The 19,789-nt window shown below is 39.1% G+C and overlaps 1 protein-coding gene across 5 annotated transcripts in view; it reads right to left on the bottom strand.

Moving 5' to 3' along the window:
* Positions 1–19,789, bottom strand: part of garnl3 (GTPase activating Rap/RanGAP domain like 3) — a 103,950-nt gene that overhangs the window by 11,459 nt on the left and 72,702 nt on the right. For 3 of the 5 annotated variants that reach the window (XM_088356207.1, XM_088356208.1, XM_088356209.1), the window contains exons 21-28: positions 16,111–16,227; positions 15,855–16,012; positions 14,144–14,302; positions 13,983–14,049; positions 12,551–12,658; positions 10,428–10,546; positions 6,138–6,273; positions 3,298–3,357 (exon numbers count right to left, since the gene is read on the bottom strand). In XM_088356207.1, coding sequence (XP_088212333.1) covers positions 3,298–3,357; positions 6,138–6,273; positions 10,428–10,546; positions 12,551–12,658; positions 13,983–14,049; positions 14,144–14,302; positions 15,855–16,012; positions 16,111–16,227 — 924 coding nt within the window. The remainder of the gene's footprint in view (positions 1–3,297; positions 3,358–6,137; positions 6,274–10,427; positions 10,547–12,550; positions 12,659–13,982; positions 14,050–14,143; positions 14,303–15,854; positions 16,013–16,110; positions 16,228–19,789) is intronic. The other 2 variants (XM_088356210.1, XM_088356211.1) reach the window with 1 other exon arrangement.

Below are 19,789 nucleotides of genomic sequence, written 5' to 3'. Positions count from 1 at the left end.
TTTAGTGCCTCCGAGTGATTAAAAAAAAACAACTTTTACGAGTCAAATATAAATCAGTTTGATCTTACATTGTGTATCATTTAGTACTATGATTAACGTCTTGTTTAAATACTGGTAGATACTCCAATGGTGAGAAATTAAATTTTTTTCTGTAGATGACATCAGCCTTAACTAAAGGGAGCTAGCAATATTGTCTGCATCTTGCTGCTATGGGTACCCCCCAAAACCTCAAAATGGCTGGGCAGAAAAATAAGTAACATGGTATGGTTTGGTCACATTATTGTCTCCATAATTTGTATTCTTCTTTGTGCTTTTTTTGAACTCGTTTTCGGTTCCCATAAACAACACAGCAACATCTAGTGGTTGAATAATACACACTGTCTCTTTAAGGCACCAAATCGAGGGATAGATTTAGGAAAAATTTCAAACAATTTGAAACGAAGGTTTAGGTAAAAATGCCATTAAAAACCAGGGTAAGCTTATCAAATGAGTGTTTGAAACTAGAGCTAGGGCTTCAAAAGTAAAGAAAACAAAAAGACAAAGAGTACAAAACAAAAAGTACAAACAAACTTCTCGAAAAATACTAGCTTCAAGATGAATCTTTCAAGTAGACTTGAAAAAAAACGTTTTTGGATTTTAGTAGTTGCATAAACAATGTATTTATATATATGAAGTGCCACATCTATTTTATTTGCAAATTATTTTTAATTTTTTGTTATTTTTATGTATATGCGCCAAGGGTGTAGTTTTGGCATGGACGGAAGGGACGCATCCCCACCAACAATTATTGTTTTGTCCCTACCAATATTATATGATCACTAAAATAATGCCAATGTCCTCATCAATGCCAAGAACAAACCTACACACAAACCTACACCCTCGATATAAGCGCAGGCTTTATGATTCACTAAAGCATGGATGTCAAATATACAGCCCACGGTGTATTTTGTCAGATATTTTGTCCGTTTCTAGGTCATTTCTATCAAAAGTATGATGTTTTTAATGCAATGCATAGCAGGGCAGTGTTAAGTTTGTATAGCAATGTGAGCTGATCATGTGTAAAACTGCATTCACTAAACTGGTAAAATAAACCATTTAATGCCAAACATTCCATTGTTTGTGAGTCAACAGGTTGTGTTTAAAAAAAGATATCTTGTCATTTGTGATAATAATACGTAGAGAAGGCTACAACTAGGTTGAATGATAACGCTCAATATTGAAAAACAAGAAATTGGAGTTGCATTGTCTTACTGATCCGGCCCGCCTGCGAACAGAAAGTCTGGATCCGGCCCCACAGACAAACTGAGTTTGACATCCCTGCACTAGAGGGCACTGTTGTTGCTCCGTGGAGAAGGGATAGGTCAGAATGTGCCTCACTGTTCAGAAGGGTCAGCAGACCGATTGGTTTTGTTTTTACGAGAGCTTTTAGCGCTAATTGCTGCAGTGACTGCCGCAGTGACTTCACACGGCGCTGTCCCCACACCTCCTCCCTTGAGGTGCTAGACTGCCTTAAATCCCTTCTGATTCATACCAGCCCCGCAAATCCATTTTCCCTTCATCCCCCCATGCAATACGACTTCATCGCTTGCAGGCAACAACCACTTCTCAATTTCAAACTTTTTAATAACAGATTGATTCATTAGAATTTTAGCAATTCGAGACTACCTTAAGAGTACCTTGTAATTCCAGACTGCAACTGCTATTTTTTTCTACATTTCAAACACTGTGCCTTACAATACGACCGAATGAAAAAGATTGTTCTCCCTGTATTTGATGTTTTTTATGATTTTTTTAATTGTGTACGCTGTATAAGATGTTTTATACAGGATTATTATTATTATTTTTTTTGGCCTATCTCTTCATGCCCATTTGTGCTGCAATCTGAATCATCTTGGTCACTGGTAGCAGACGACAACGTCATCATAGATTGCCGCAGTATTCTACATAGTCAGTCTTGCTGTGAGTAAATAGGTGCAACATTGTGTTTGTAGGGTTTATTATCGTTTAATGTGTCAAACTGAAACCATAGTAATGAGAGCAAGTTGTTGAGGTTGATAGCTATAAGATTGAGAGACTGTTGATGATATGTAGCAGACAACAACGTCATTCTACATTGCTAGTATTGTCGCAGTATTCTACTTAGTCGGTCTTGCTGTGAGTAAATAGGTGCCACGATGTGTTTGTATGGTTTATTATCGTTTAATAAGTCGAATTGAAATCAAAATAAGCTCAGGCTGATAGCTATAAGATCAAGAGACTGTAGATGATATGTAGCAGACGACAACGTCATACTAGATTGCTAGTTTTGTCGCGGTATTCTACAGTATATAGTCTGTCTTTCTGTGAGTAAATAGGTGCCACGTTGTGTTTGCAAGTTTTATCATCGCTTAATAAGTTGAATTGAAACCATTAATAAGGGGAGCAAATGGCAGAGGTTGATAGCTATGCGATCGAGAGACTGTTGATGATATGTAGCAGACGACAACGTCATACTAGATTGCTAGTTTTGTCGCAGTATTCTACAGTATATAGTCTGTCTTTTTTTGTGAGTAAATAGGTGCCACGTTGTGTTTGCAAGTTTTATCATCGCTTAATATGTTGAATTGAAACCATTAATAAGGGGAGCAAATGGCTAAGGTTGATAGCTATGCGACTGAGAGACTGTTGATGATATGTAGCAGACAACACAATCATACTAAATTGCTAGTTTTGTCACAGTATTCTACATCGTCTGTCTTGCTGTGAGTAAATAGGTGCCACGTTGTGTTTGTAAAGTTTATTATTATAAATAGGTCAAATTGAAACCATTAATAAAGGGAGCAAATGGCTGAGGTTGATAGGTATGAGATCGAAAGACTGTTGATGATATGTATGCACCTACTGGACACTTAGAATTCAAGTTACTATAATTTTAGATGAATGTCCACACACACAAAATACAACAGCACAATTTTGTAGTAGTCTGTAGAAGCATGCATGTGCGAACTGGAATACTGACGCTGGCAGTGAGCAGTCTCAAGCAGGGACGGGTTCTAGTGGTAGCCTCTGGCAATGCTCGTGACTTGGATTTTCCGTTATATGCTGGGCAAAATCTTTCTTCCAAACACAACATATGAAACTTTTTTATCGAAATTCTCGTGTTTAGAGGTGCTTGTATGAAGAAGTACCACTGTAGTTTCAAATAAGATTAGAGTTTGTGTCTAATGGTTAGGGTTTCAGCCACTTCCCCTGTCCAAAACATTCCCCTATTTCCATACGTTGTGTTCACTTATCAATCCATGACGTCATTTACGATACCTTCAGCGTCCTTAGACGTGTAGAGCGAAAGCTTGGTACCGTAGGGGATCCGTATAGAATCTGAACCGAGGATCAAGAAGACGGGTACACAGACAGCCACATGGACACAGACACAACAAAAACAACACAACATTTAGAGGGTTAACATACATCGGTGAAAAATAAGCTGGGAAACACAAAACTAAATTTTGTAGTCACACGGAATGACACACTTTGGACTAATACGGCAGCCGCTGCTACGATTTTGCCATCCATTAATTGTGAAAACAGGGAGAACCATTTAGGTGGTGAACCACATGCTACTTCACATTACCAAAGAGACACAGCATTATTTGCCCATTAGGATATTTACATTTGTTTAGAGTAGGTTTAAGCTACAGTACAGGAATGGAATATTTTTATTAAACCAGCAAGAGGGTTGCCCAAATTTTTGTGTCACATGCAAAAAAACACGCATTTTTAAGCATTGTTTTGTTGGTTATTAAACACAAAATAGCCTTCTATAGGGGTTATTCTGAGTGAAATTACAAACATGCTAATTTGCATATTTGGATAATAAAAAGTATATAATACACATTTTTAAAGGAGAGCTTATAATTCTTGACATAACCTCTGGGACGCAGAAATTGCTGTCGGACCCTGGGCTGTAGTTTTGAAACCCCTGCCTTAGTCAAAATACATTTATAATCTTTAATGACATTGTTGTTGCTAAATGATTTGCATCAAAACACAACAAGCCCACAAGTTTTGTTTTATTTTCATTATTAAAGGAGCCATCTCTTCATAAACGTTAGAAATAGTATGGAAATAGTCCCTGCTCCCATTGAGCGTCTGCTTTCCGTATGGAAAACAGCTTCTCGCTGATTAGTTAGTTCTGACTTCACGTCTTGTGGCTTCTGTTGCGTGATGCTCTTACTACTTGGACACATGAATACACCACCCTCCTTCCCTTCTAGCCACAGACAGGATGCCAAAATGACGGACTCAGGCTAAGGCTTTTGGGAATATTGGAGTACCAATGCAAGCTACTGACTGGTGGGTCAAAAAGAAATACTAAAGTACCAATGCCCCATGATGGTCAGGACCAAGCTAGTCTCTCTAAGTGAGCATCTGAACAATGAAGTCCCGGTTTGTATCAGGAGAATGACAAATCCCGATAGATTTACATATTACAGATTCAAATTTGCAAAGGGTTAGCTTGTAATCAAAAGAGTGGGGATTTATCTTTGTGTGATGATTTGTCATTTATGCCTACATTGGTGTTAGCTTTGATTGCAAGATGTTGTAATTCTGTGTATTTTATTATGACGTGTTCGATGACATCGGACCATTTTTGGCGTCTAGTCGAGAACTTTGTTGTCATTTAAGAAAGTGGTAAGTACCTCGCCTTAGTTCAGAAAACATGCTTAGGGGTTGCTGAGCACTGCCTCGCTCTTTCTTTCTTTCTTTCTTTCTTTTCTTCTTTACATGACCCATGACTGCAAGCGCCCACGCTCATGCCATGTACTTCAAGGTTCTGTTACTAACATACAAAAGTTTGCATAGACATGCACCCTCTTATCTTTCTGCTTCATTCATGCCCTATGTTTTTTCTTGAAGCCTGCGCTCAAAAATGCTAGTCTAATTGTGACTTAAAGATCCAAGAAGATATCCACAGGCTAGAGAGGAATTCTCCATTAAGGCCCAGGTGCTGTGAAGAGTGAGGGAGAACGACGTACCTAGATGTGTCAGTGGACCAGCACCTGAGACATTTCATCATATGCCTTGACCGGCTACCTGGGTTGGGAAGCTGCATCATTGCCGTCTTGGACTTCTTGAACAATTTTAGTTATTACCTATGTTTATTGTTGATGTTGACTATGTTTTGGGTATTGTTATCCAATGAAACATTTATTGCAACCATCTCATCTTGGAATACCTTTTGTGTTGCCCCTTCTCAAAGTTTCCTTTTTTCCTCATGTTAAAGTTTTTGAGTTTTTCCTTGCCCACATGCAGGTTTCAGTTCAGGAGATGTTACAATGGTGGGCTGTGCATTCCTTAGCGAAGTTTTGTGTGGGGTATACAAACAAAGGTGACTTAACCCGAGAAAAACGATTAAAAAAAAAAGACTCTCTCTCTCTCTCTCTCTCTCTCTCTCTCTCTCTCTCTCGCCCAAAGCACCGCGGAGTGTTCTAGCTGGGTTTTAAAAGACTGAAGCATCTCTCTGTCTCTCTCTCTCTCTCTCTCTCTCTCTCGCCCAAAGCACCCCGGAGTGTTCTAGCTGGGTTTTAAAAGACTGAAGCATCTCTCTGTCTCTCTCTCTCTCTCTCTCTCTCTCTCTCTCTCTGTCTCTCTCTCTCTCTCTCTCTCTCTCTCTCTCGCTCTCTCTCTCAATCTCAGACGAGGTACTTGTGCACAATCATAAAGAACAACATAACTGCTGATTGGTGCTGCAGTTCACATTAGCTGTTTTCACTTCCCACAATACACCCACCACTCCACTCCAGAAAATCCGTCACATTCCAAATTCCTTCTAGGTAAAATGTTTGATTATTGACTTGACTTTTAATGCATATAGTTGTGTTTTGATCAATTTGTGTTTTATTTCTACCAAATTAGTAATTCATTCTCATCAATGAACAGCAAATCAATGAATAAAAGTGCAGCTCCTTCAAAATTGAGAAACCGATTGTAGTTTTATAAGAGTGGACATTTGGTGTTCTCTTTTGGACATCGGAAGTAATCGCAAATCTGAAAATGATTTCCTTTTAAACACAAAGTAAAAACGCTATACTGCCATTTAAATGTAAAGAAAACGGGCAAAAAAAGACCACATTTCATTTTGGGGGAACCGGTCTTACCGTCCCCAAGGGGTGAAGGAAAAGCGGGCATCTCATAGCCGGTGGGTGTCTGTGGGGAACTTTGCGAACTGGTGTCCCTGGAACTGCAGTTGGAAGCTGAGTTCACCGGCGCAGACGACACAAAGTAAATATCCGACTGTGTTTGGATCAGAGACAAAACTTCCATCAGCACTATTTGTGTGTATGAAATACGAGCGTGTTGTGATCGCTGGGCGCTTATGCAGATAGACGGCCGCGCTGTTCTCGCCCTGGGCTCGTTAAATGAGAGCGCTGACATGGCATTTAATGCTCAAGCTCTAAGGAAGCCTCTCCTAACGAGGAAAGGTTAATATTGCAGTGAAAAGTAAAGGCAAATATCTAAATCCACCTGAAGACCTGGGGCTGCTTTGCACCTTTGTGATCTGAAAAATGTATATTATAAGTAGGAAATTACGAAAAATGCACCATACAGGGTTCATAGACCTTTTTCATGGCCAAATTCTGGCTCTTTTTAAAGACTTTCAAAGACAATTATCGCAAGACCATTAGAATCCCAATGTGAATATAGTCCTGTCATTTGATGTCAATGCCTGTGGGAAAATGAACCAGAAGATTTGATAAAACCTAAGCAAAATATTAAACCAGCAGATATCATTCACAGAATGGGGCCTAGAAAATGAAACTGTTTCTGTGCCCCTTTTCATTAGTGTTTGCTGCGTTCTGATTCATCTATGTTGTATCATTTCATTTCATTTTTTTATTTTTTTATTTATCAACTTGTCTTGTTCCTTTTCTATATGACGTCACTCAATTACGTCAAATTGTAGAGAAAGGAAGGTGAATTCTTCTAAAGTTTATCTTATGTGTGAACTAAAGCATTTCTGCATTGTTTTTAAGCGGCTTTGTTTTATTTTTCTTAGTTTCAAGCGTGGTCCATCAAGTCAGATTACCAAGAAACATGGCAACAATTTCAAACATTTACAGACACTTCATCTCAAAATTTGAGCACCATTCAAACCTTAAAAACACAATATTAAATTCCAAGCATTGTTAAGGATTTAAAGCACCCATATGAACCCTGACAATAACTATTTTTGCCCCACCAATACTAAAAGCTCCTTTAGACCAATACGGATAACAATGCCAATGTAATATGTTTTGTTAATGTGCATGTATCGTCCCTGTCGTGTTTAAAAACATTCAGTGTTGAGAACAACGTGTAACAAAGTGTCACAATCACCCGGATCGGGAACACCTGTGTTCAGGATTTGGCGCCAACAGCCAGGACAGCTGATTGGCGCACCCTGTAAATTTAAATCCCCAGCTTCCGGTAACACTTTATCCGATTGTACTATGCGATCTGTTGCCATCTGCTCAGAAAGCCCGTACCTCCGACTCTTGAACTGAATCGGTGCTGCCACGAGCGGCTGCCTTTTCCAGCAGCTGCCCTGTTGTTTTATTGTCTGCTCCTATCTTCGGTGTTTTTTCTTCCCGTTTTGACAACTACACTATGGATTACTTCTATCCTATGGACTTGGGTTTTAACGCACAAGAAATGCGTTTATTCAAGGAATTTCAACTCCTTGCCCTGAAGATTTCTCGTGCCGGCGTGATGAAGGGGCCTATGGTGGAGGAAAAGCCGGAGCTAGCGAAGCGGCTAGCGGCGTTATAAGTCTTCGGTACCATCCGTAATCATGGTAAATGTGAACTCACGACCAAATAAGATCATCGAGTGCTGGTGGAAAACATCGAAGCGCACAGGGAGCGCAGTTGCTGTGTTTTGCGGAAACGTGGCTCACGTTTAGCATTCCGGACGCTAACGTGTAGCCACCCGGAGCTACCCGGAGCAATCCGGCTTCAACGCCGCTAAACAGAGACACGAAAACCGGGGAGAATCAGAGAGGAGGCGGACTTGCTAACACGAGGTGGTGTATCCCTGGATTTTCACAAAGAAAAGTTTTCCATCTGCCGCAGGGATGTCGAAATTTTGGACTGGCGTGACGTCATCCACTTCGCTACAAGCACCCCTAGGGCATCATGTTCATCTGTTAATAAACAACAGGGTAGACTGCTGGAAGTGTGAATTTCCCTACGGGGATGAATAAAGTATCTATCTATCTATCTATCTATCTATCTATCTATCTATCTATCTATCTATCTATCTATCTATCTATCTATCTATCTATCTATCTATCTATCTATCTATCTATCTATCTATCTATCTATCTATCTATCTATCTATCTATCTATCTATCTATCTATCTATCTATCTATCTATCTATCTATCTATCTATCTATCTATCTATCTATCCATCTATCTTTGCCTGCCTCCTGTTTTTCTACCTGATCTCCGTTGCCGACCCGTTTCCAAATTTGCCTACGACCTGCCCTGCCCGCCTGACTCCTGATCTCTCTTCCGAACACAACGACGCCCTTCTTCTCCAGCCCCAACCAACAACACGACGACTACGCCTGTCCGCGACCATTCCCGCCAAGCCTTCACCCGCCTGTCAAGTCTCGACAATCCGTCAAACAACGGATCGAAGATTCACATCTTGTCATTCCTTCCTTCCAATAAAAACCAATAAACGAGTGCAAGTGATGTCAGTTTTCCTTCCGTCCTGCCTGACACAAAGTACTTATGTTCCTAGAGCAAAATTACTTTTATTGGCGACGAGTACTTTAACATCTTATTGATAAAATTATGTATAGACGCTCCCATACTTACGAAAATTCGAACTACGAACAACAGTAGATACAATTTTTTTTTTCGGGATGTCAAAAAATATCCCGACTTTGGTGTTGTTAGATTTTTGTATTGTGCACCTTCTTCTGAGTACAGGGCAGTACTGTAAAAATACGGCCTCCTTCTGTCGCAGTTCCAGTTCGTGTATAAACATACTGTACTGTATCTCCAGCACTCCAGAACTTTGACATTTCTATTGTTTAATATCTCGTGTATCTACAGTATTTAATATGGTTGGTGTAAAGTGTAAAGTAGAGGCGAGTCGTTTCATTTGAAATGAAAGTGAAATAAGGAAGCTTGATGCGGTTGAGAAAATGGTCGGAAAGCTTTTTTTTGGGCCATTTTTTACCACGGAGGAGGAAGTAGCCAAACTCTTGAAGCCCATCTTTCAAAAGTAAGTTAAACTTCACTTTATTTATCTTTATATATTATTTTATTAAATATTTATTTTTCTGAACAAAATAATACAGGTTACATATACAAACATTAAACATACTTACATAAACCTTAATCATACTTATAAAAACCTTAAACATACATTCTATACAAAATATAGCACTGAAGCAACTTACGAACAAATTCAACTCACGAACAATCGTCCAGAACGTATCTTGTTCGTAAGTAGGGGAGCATCTGTAACTCATAAATCCTGCTATTTTTTAAAAGCAGACTATTAATTACAATGTTTCCTGTTATTTGAATCTTATCCCTTGATATCGCAGCAACACAACACAGACTATAACATTTAAGAAAGGTGGGCATGTTTACATCGACCTACCAAATACAAAAGTACTGGGACGCAGATATTCACGCTAATAATATTCAGATTTTTTCCCTACTTAAATCTAAGCCATATTTACACAATAAAATAAAGTACTGAGCCAATGAGTACATTATATATGCATGTTTGGTTGTATTTCACCAGGAGCGAATGGTAGGCAGCGCGTGGGGAGGAGTCATGGCTTTTTCAGGTACAACAAAACCAATGGGCAAACGTGAGCATAGATTTTTACAGTAAAGGAGTGTTGAATTTTAGTATTTTTCTATGTAAAATTATTTTTGCAATACACCATGCCTGGAGAAAAAAGAAAATATATTGCATATTACCCAGAAATGAAGAAAGAAATATTTGGGTGGTTTGAAGACAAAAAACAAAACGGACATAGAGTGTCTCGGTTGTGTTTGTTTGCAAGCTCTCAAGATTGCGCAAGTCTAGAAATACAATTAATAATAATTGCCCAACACTGTATTCATTTTTTACATTTTTGTTGTGCTTTTAAGTCTTTATATAATCTTTACAAAGTAAGGAAAATGATATAGGTCTGATTTTGTTTTCGAACCTTGAGTTGGAAACCTGGTTTGGAGGGTACAACATTCTGAATTATATCAAACTGCAGAATTTACACAATTTATATTAAAGCAAAAAACATAAAAATGACAAAAATGCAGGGACATTCTTTCCACTCAATAGCAAAATTGTATTTCTTAGCCATTACATGTATGATGAATATTAGTAATCATTATTGTGCATCCCTGGTGAATAATCTTCAGGAAACGTTACCGACCCGAGAAGAGGCGAGTTGGAGTTCCGGGACGACCGCCGTGTACACCAGGTTGCCGTTGACTACCAGACGGATCTCGATGGAATCGGTCGTGAAAGCCAAAATGTACGGGAAGGCGCACACTACAGAAGCCAAAAAAAACAAACAAATATGATACCGTTCCATCTATGTACCAGAAACTTACTTACATTGAAGGTCCATAGACTTACCATGAAATTTTTTTATATTCTGTGTAGATTTTCTTTCAGGAGGGATTCTACTATGAACCAATAGATGGTTTTGTTTGACACAAAATATTTTAATGAAAAAAGGAATTATTATTTTCAGATTTGCTTTAAACCAAACATAAAATGTTATGCTTACCTCTAATGGTCTGGAGTATCGAATACAAGTTAAGTTTTGTGTTTGCATCCATAGCATGAGTAGGCAAAAATTGAGTCACGGGATGCATTGGCTAAAATAACTTGCAATTGACTCATTTATTTATGCGTTTTACCATTTATTTATTCATGTATTTATTTCTACAGGTATTTTTCTCATGTGTTTTGTCCGGTATTTGTTGTGCATTTTGTCGTGTATTTTGTCATACCAAAATGTGATTCAAGCTTGGGCGTGGGTCAAAGTAGCTGAGTTATTCACTGTTGTTGCAGTTTATCGGTGCACTTATCGTTTTAGCAATAGGTGAAAAGCTCAGCTACTTTGACCTGTACCCTCATTTGAAACACATTTTGTTGTGACAAAATACGTAATGAAATATAAATAAATTATATATATATATATATATATATATATATATATATATATATATATATATATATATATATATAATAATAATAATTTCCTTTGTATTGTCATTCTTTGTAACAATGTACACAGAACGAAATGTCGATACACCTGACCCGTTGTAGCGAGTCGATGCAGCCGCAGCCAGAGGGCGCGCCATTATACCAATTAGGTATGTCTCGGTCGAGGCGCGAACCAGCGACCTCCCAGTCTCAAAGCGGGCACACTACCATCTAGGCTATATGTATATATATATATATATATATATATATAGTATATATATATACTATATATATATATATATATATATATACTATATATATATATATATATATATATGTATATATATGTATATATATATATATATATATATATATATATATATATATATATATATATATATATATATATATATATATATATATATATATATATATATATATATATATGGAGGGAGTTTAGATATCTGTTTCGCAGGCAGTCAGATAGGTTACCCTAGATATAAAAGAAAGCAGACTTAGCACTTTTTCAGCAAAAACAGCTTCTTTTCTACTTCCAGTTTCCATTTTTTTCCCTATTCTCTTGAGATTCTTTGCGTCCTGAGGTCAATCCAAACAATATATTTAGACGATTAAGTCTGAGTTGTTAGTTTCAGGATTCTAGTTTACATCTCGACCTTTTGTGTTTGTCCCTGCCACCAATGGAAATTTAATAGAATTCTAATTAAAAAAGGGAGGTTTGGAGGAAGGCTTTTGGAAGGAATGGACATGTTCTCATCTGAGAGCCCTTTTCCCGGTCCTCCTTGCAAATTCAAAATACATTGATGTCTTCACGCCCTATTTTCAGTGTGTACTATGGTATAAACTTTTTACAACACAAAAATGGTTTCGCGCCGCAACGTGAGTGATGCTCTAACCATTTTAGTTTATTGATACATTTATTTCTACATATGACAGGATTTATCCCCCATACTTGACAGATCACTGAAAAGAAGCAAATGTACTGAACAAAAGCATTCCTTTTTTGCAAAGATAAAATCAGTAAATTTCCTTTGACACAGTACTGTGCCCCAGAACACTGGTTAAAAAGCACTGGTGTAATATGATGTAACTAAGGAGAATGTGCAAAAAATGAGGCTAAGTATCTCTGCCGAAACAAGTCCTTTTATGGTATTGGTACACACGATAATGGCTGATACCAATATGGTCTGCCTACTGGTGTTGTATAAATAAAAGCAAGCACATGCACAAAAAAGGTTCAGCTAATGAGAAGACATATGCGGCATATGGTGAGGCGCACCATGGCTACTGAAAACACAATTTATGTTGCCGGGGGCAACCTACCGATCGCGTTTGGCATCTGGTTCCAGCTGAAGTGGAAGTCGGACGTGTTGGACTGTATCATGGGTGTAGAGCCGTTGAACGGGCACACTTTCTTGTAAGAGCAAATATCTGGCAAAAGAAGCAAGAAGGAATGTCATTGGATATGTCAAAATGTCTTTTTTTTTTAATATCGCTGTTCAAGTCTGTGGATTAGTACCATCTTTATCTTAAAAGGACATTGTATATTTTTAGCACCCAGTACTCAAGAACAAAATTTCAGTGAAAAAAAAATATTGATCTAAATAATAAGCATTAAAAACATGCATTTTTAAGAATACATGCAGCCCAGGAAAATTGCATTTATTTTACAAATCGTGACCCTCACCTAAAAGAAGCTGACATTGTTGAGTCAGTAAAATAAGGAAATACTAAATACTATTTCAGGAAGTAAAAAAAAAAATGTAAATGAATAATGAAGGATGTGTTTATTCGAGTATAACATACCCACAATATTTCAAGTTTTTTACCAACAAATCAAGTCCTCAATTAATACATTCGTAATGAACAGCAGTGGAAGTTATGTATTAAAAACGCTACAACTCTTTTTCCGTACAAAGTCATTGAAGTGTCCTTTAATCCTCCAGGAACGATAACAGGCAAATGCAGATTGTCCATTACTGGGGCAAACGGCAATGACAAAAATCCGGCGCTGTTATTGGAAATACAATGCTCACATTTTACACAATAGTTTTCTTTCAACGCAGTATTAAGTCTGTGCTCGTCTTCGTAATCACTATGTCAAGGTCTGATGCGCCTTCTTCTACCAGGGGGTGCTGAGCGTGTTGGAACTAGGCACAGGTGTGTCCAATATCCAAACACCTGTCACTAATCCTCCTTACCCTTTATAAAGATGTTTGGGTATTTTGTTAGTAGTTTAGTGCCCTCTTGTTTGTTACTTTGTTCCTTGTATTTCCAGTTTGTTCTTTGTTTATGGTTATGATAGTGTCAGGTTTGTTTAGTGTTTTTTGTGGTTTGCTTTGCTTCAGGTTTCGTTTGTTTGCTGAACTTTTGTTTGTTTGTCACTTTGTACCTCCTTTTGTTATTAAATAACACCCCTATTTTTGAACACACATGCCTCCAGTTTCTTCATCCCCCACATTGGTCCTTCTCCCCGCAAAAATTAACACACTATCTTGAATGTTCGCATGATCTGAAAACATGTGACCTAAACAACCCAGAGCAGAAGGGTAAAGGGCGCAGCTGAAAATGCGGGTTTAAACTGAAATAAATGGGTAGTTCAATTTTGCGGCCGTTTAAGCCTACAGCTTTTAATCCGGTAGGACTTGTACAATAACAAAATTGCGTTCAGTTCTCAAATTTGAGCACATGGCTTTAAATCAGGTGCGCTCTTTAGCCCGAAATTCACGTTATTTTATGGTTTTGGTGTACTCACAGTTGTAACACAACAGCAGACCTGCCTCGCCATCCTCATAGACATCAATAGCTGCCACGAAATTGACCTGCGCACGGAGACAAAAATGCAAAGACACGTACTAGAAATAGTTGCGCTATTTCGGTGTCTAAAATGCTGAAAATTAATTAGATGTGGCTCACCCTGTTGGCGTCGATGTGGTGCAGCCGGTAGGCGTCTCCCGTACTCTCGTTGATCAGGTCGAACTGGTGCTTGTAGCCGACGCAGATCATGTTATCGTTTTCGCCCGTCGGCCCGTCTACCAGCGCCATCACGGCGGGCGGGTCGCACAAGCAGATCTCCTAACAGAAGCAGGGGTAGGCAGACACAATTTGCACAAGAGCCAGTAGGAAGAAAAAAAAATAGCTGATTGATGTATTTCATTTTTAAATTTCTTATATTAACAAATATTGATCCGTTTAGAAAAATGCCCAATCGCCTATCTGGTCCCCAAAGGTTTTACCTAATGCAAGTTCAAGCAAACTATGTTGTGTTCACTATAGAGTTTTTTTTGTTCCATATCCAACATGTTCCTATCTTCCCCTCATCCCACAATTTTTTCATTTAGTCCCAGGTAAATGTAGATTCGTAGTAAACAAATTCCCTTGAACATTTGAGTGTGTGTGTGTGTGTGTGTGTGTGTGTGTGTGTGTGTGTGTGTGTGTGTCTTGATCAAAATACAAATTGGCCTCTAAACTGGTACACAGAAGTTACGATTAAATTTTGCATGTGGCCGCCCTTTAAAACACATGTGTCAAACTTTTGGTCCATGGGCCAAATGTGGCCCGCCACATAATTTTATGTGGCCTGCGGAAGCTTTGAATGTCTGAGCGTCAAAATGAAATGAAATGAAATGAAATTAAATAGATAGATAGATAGATAGATAGATAGATAGATAGATAGATAGATAGATAGATAGATAGATAGATAGATAGATAGATAGATAGATAGATAGATAGATAGATAGATAGATAGATAGATAGATAGATAGATAGATAGATAGATAGATAGATAGATAGATAGATAGATAGATAGATAGATAGATAGATAGATACTTTGTTCATCCCCAAAGGGAAATTCACATTTACAGCAGCATCACTGAGCTGAGAACAATACAATAATAAAGCAAAAAGAATACAATATACAAATACCCAGTGTGACGTGCAAATGCCCACTGTAGCGTGTTACATAGAATATCTAAATAATGCTACACAGAATACATATTGCAATAAAATTCGATCTGCATTTATATAGCGCTTTTCAAGTCAATGACTTCCCAAAGCGCTTTGCAATGTGCTCCACATTTCCCAATAGCAGCCTTGCAGCAATGTTAGGCCCTAACCTGCTTATTGGGGGTATTAAGGGTTCAGTGTCTTACCCAAGGACACTTCGACATGTAACACGGACGAGCTGGGATTCGAACTGGGATCCCTTGATTCCAAGACGAGTGCTCTACCTCCTGAGCTACTGCCGCTCCACCAAAAGTGCTTTGACCAAAAACTACATTTCCCACAATGCCTGTTGACATCCATGAAGTGTCGACTCAGAGGCAATACAAACCAGTAAACTATATCCGAATCGATGAGCAGAATTGATAAATAAATGATCTTAAAATGTCCAAAAATATTTTATTTTGCGGTAATTTGTTCCTATTTCGTGCTTGTGTCTAGAATTACTCATATCTCGAGCACATTTTCCCAATACGAAATAACCGAAAACCAATTAATTTGTTCCCAGCCTTCCAAAATTATCCAAGTTAACCCTAATTAGCTATATAACACATCTTTCTGATCATTGTAACACATTCAAATAGTAATTGAACATATAAGACAAATAGAAATAAGCATGACTCACCCGTATGTACTGAAACTCCTCCACCGGCGAGTCTGTCCCCCCTACGGCACTGAAGCCTTCAAAGCGTTTGCGGGTGATGAGAAGCAGCTTGTTCCGGATGGCCGCCACAATCCTGAGCTCCGAGCCGTGATGCGTGTTGATGGAGTACAAATGGCAACCTGGGGGTGGCGAGATGGAGAGTGAGGGTGTAAAACGCAGATCGGCTATAAAAATGTCCAGAAAAGCCGACTGTGCAAATATCGAGGGTGTCAACCACCTTTGGTTTTCTCCAATTTATTCTCTCGACTGTCGCACTTGCTCCGGGGCGGCTGCCGGTCCTCAAGTCCTCTCCGGAGAGAGCTTAGTCGAAAGACATACACCCGAGCATCCTTCCCTGCGGAGAGTAGTTTGAGGGGAACTTAGCACTTATTTCCTTACCCTACACATGAACAAAAAGCTGTTTATAATTGTTCAAATTTGAGATCGCTTAGAAATGTAGTTATTTTTTAAGGAAAAGCATTGTTTTAAACAATGAAGACAAACTAATAAGAAATACACCCCATACATTGTGAACATAGTAAATGACTATTCCAGCTGTAGATGTCTGGTTTTTAATGCAATATCTATATAGGTGTATAAAGACCCATTTCCAGTAACTAGCCCTCCAGTTCTCTAATAGTACATTGTGTTTGCCAATTACTGTCATGATTACTGATGCAAGGCAACTGAGCCTGCTCCTTTGGCGCTAACTGCCTCGGACGCTGATTGGCTCCCTGTCACTTTTCAAACCCCCGTCTTCCTGTCACCAGTTGTCAGTCCGTCTGCGAACCTCAGCTCACGCTAGTCAAGCCTTTTCGACCCTGACTCTCTCCTGTCCTGATTCCTGTTTGATTCCCGGCTCCGACCCCTTTTCTAAACTTGACTACGTTTTTGCTCCCCGTCCCGTCCATCGATCTATTTTTCCCCACTCTCGACACTACCTTCGCTTGCCACGGAAATACCACTTCGGCGTCTGAGTAACCTGGTCCCCACGATCAAGGATCTACAAATCGTGTATACTACCCTTTCCCTTCTTCCTAATAAAACTAAGAGAAACCCACGCAAGTGGGTCCTGTCTTCGTTGTGGTCCTGACAATCGCGTTCAGAAGGCTAATGATTGATTAAAAAACCCTCCGAGTATCTGGAGTATCACATTTATGGGTGTGATTAAACTTTAAGAATGTCCAGAAAAATAGAACTTTCACATAAAACTTCACAGTCAATTCTTGTGCTTAGAAATGAAGGTGAGGAAATTGCCAAAAAACTGAAGATCTCCTACAATGGTGTTTACTACTCCTTGTGAGAACAGAACAGGCTCTAATCACAGTTGGAGAACAACCAAGCAAGAAATCAAGTAGATTTGAGTCTATAGTTTGAGAAGTAAATGCCTCCCAGGTCGGCAACTAGCAGTTTGGGTTAAATTGAAGCCACAAAACACCAGTGTTAACATCTACAGTGAAGATGTGACGAAATGCTGGCCAACAAAAGTAAAAGTTTGATAAGGGGAAAAGGAAGACAGATATTTGATATCTCATTTGATAAATACAACCATATATTAAACCATAACCTTGCAACCAAATATAAATATCGCAGAATTTCAGCCTCGTTATCAACCCTCAAAATGACAAATTTCCTAGGTTGATTGAGGCGAGGAGCTGTAATCCGTCAGCACGAATGCACAGTTGGCAACATCGTGGTGCCATCGAGGGGGAGTAAATCTCATTTGTCGTATGAAGGCAAGCGCAAATGTTGATGACACACACTTGGCACGCAGTCGTTTTGTGTCTGATTTTCAGACTCATTCCCGTTTAGCTCCTTGGGATAAACAGACTTAAGCGGCGGCACGGTACTGACATCAGATCAATATGTTCAGTGGAGCAAAGGAGGTCAACTGCGTGCTTATCGATTTAGTTGATTTGAGCGCAGGCGTCTGCCAAAGCAAAACAACAACGCGTGGTGGAGGCATCTTGGCTAGCTTAGCGCAAAATTGACCGAGTGTTTGACAAATGGAAAAAGATTTGCTTTCATTGTTCTTTCATCCGAGGGTAAAATGTTGATATTTTGATTCCATTAACCTAGGCCTTCAGCTCCAGTCTGGATAAATAATGTTTTCTTACGAACTAACTGGCACTTAAGATCTCTTGGAAGTGAAATCTCCTATTTACTTGTGAGAACTCGGGTGGAGGAGTGGTGATTTGGGCCGACACAGGGCCCCGCCACATGCATCTCCTTTTATTGTGATTTAGTGTGTTCAATAGAAGTATGTAATCTGTAATAGTCTGTACAACCCTTTGAGACTTCTTGTTGTTAAGGGCTATACAAATAAATGTGACTTAACAACATTTGACCCAGGAGTGTTACAGTAGGTATAAGGGGAAGGAAAAGTTGAAAACAGTGACAACAATGATTGAGTCTAAGAAGGAAATAATTGCGAAACATGTAAATGGGTACCTGCCATCAAAGCTCTTCCTAAAGGTGCAGTAAATTAAAACAGTTTTCATTGTATCTGTATTATTCAGCCGCTGAAAGTGGCTTTTTCCGCTTGAGAAAGGCTTGCTCGTTTCGGGGTAGTCCGACCTTTTGCTATTAAATAAACACAACAACTTGTGCAGTTGGGTCTCTTCAAACGGCTGTTGGCGTGATCACTTTGGTGGATTACCACCTCCTAGCCAATAATAGTTTGTGAAACCTGTGACATTTCCCAAGGCCCGCTAGCAGGTGCTTGGACGCCAACTCAGAATCAGGCAAAACCAACAGCTTACAACTTATCTTACAGGACACAGCCTTCAGGATTTTTTTTGAAGGCTTCCGGTTAGATTTCCGAGTCTATCAACAGCTAATGGCTGAAATGTCTCATTTCCCATCTCATTAGCTGTACCGCTTATCCTCAGTAGGGTCGCGGGGGTGCTGGAGCACATCCCAGCAATCATCGGGCAAGGGGCAGGTGACACCCTGAACTGGTTGCCAGCCAATCGCAGGGCACACAGGGACAGACAACTCACTTGCTCATTCACACCTAGGCACAATTTGGACCGGCCAATCCACCTGAAATGCATGTCTTTGGAATGTGGGAGGAAACCGGAGTGCCCGGAGGAAACCCACGCAAGCACGGGGAGAACATACAAACTCCGCACAGTAAGTCCGGTAGCTGGATTTGAACCCACACAGGAGGTTCCCAAGACCTTAGAACTGTGCCGCACACGCGCTAACCACTGCGCTGCCGTGCTGCCCTTGGCTGAAATGTGATTGTTTAAATTCTTAAATATGAAAGCACACATCTGGAAGCAGCAGAACCAGGGAGAAGCAATGAATGGAAGCAGACTGACAATTTGGAAGTATTACTGGACAAAATATATTAAAATCACATGATTCAGATATTATTTATGTCGGCAGAGAAGGCCTTGCAGCCCCTAATGACCCACCACTGCTATTCACTAGTCTTGGCATCTCAGCCCCTGAAAGCCCATGCAGACAATATAGTTACTAATCGGTGCAGGATTGTTTTGATAGTGAAAAAATAATTTTAATTTGATTGAGTCCAATTGATTCCACATTTCACTAATATAAACAGGTTTATTGAAAATAATTTCTTGTATGAAGGGCTTAAACAATTGTGAATAAAATGTATTCACGTATTTATTTGTGTGTAATGCATTGTCATGCATAACGCGCAACCCTAGTTTTTAAATACAAGTCGGTATAAAATGTTGTTTCACATTTTCTCAGCTCAAACTAAGCATTGTTATTGACAAACGTTGAATGCATGCGACCCTGATTAAAATAATGTATTGACAATGTAAACAATACAATTTATAATGTATTTGATTAATGTCCTTCAAAGTGCGATTTTTTTCATCAAATCGTAAACAGTTGTTTCCCCTGTTTGTGATTTTATTGTGTTTAATTATATATTTTAG

The sequence above is a fragment of the Urocampus carinirostris genome, chromosome 16 (genome assembly GCF_059441175.1).
Source record: "Urocampus carinirostris isolate Australia breed hairy pipefish chromosome 16, RoL_Ucar_1.0, whole genome shotgun sequence".
Taxonomy (NCBI): Eukaryota; Metazoa; Chordata; class Actinopteri; order Syngnathiformes; family Syngnathidae; genus Urocampus; species Urocampus carinirostris.
Note: the sequence above shows the minus strand (reverse complement) of the source record. Positions and strands in the feature narration are given on the sequence as shown.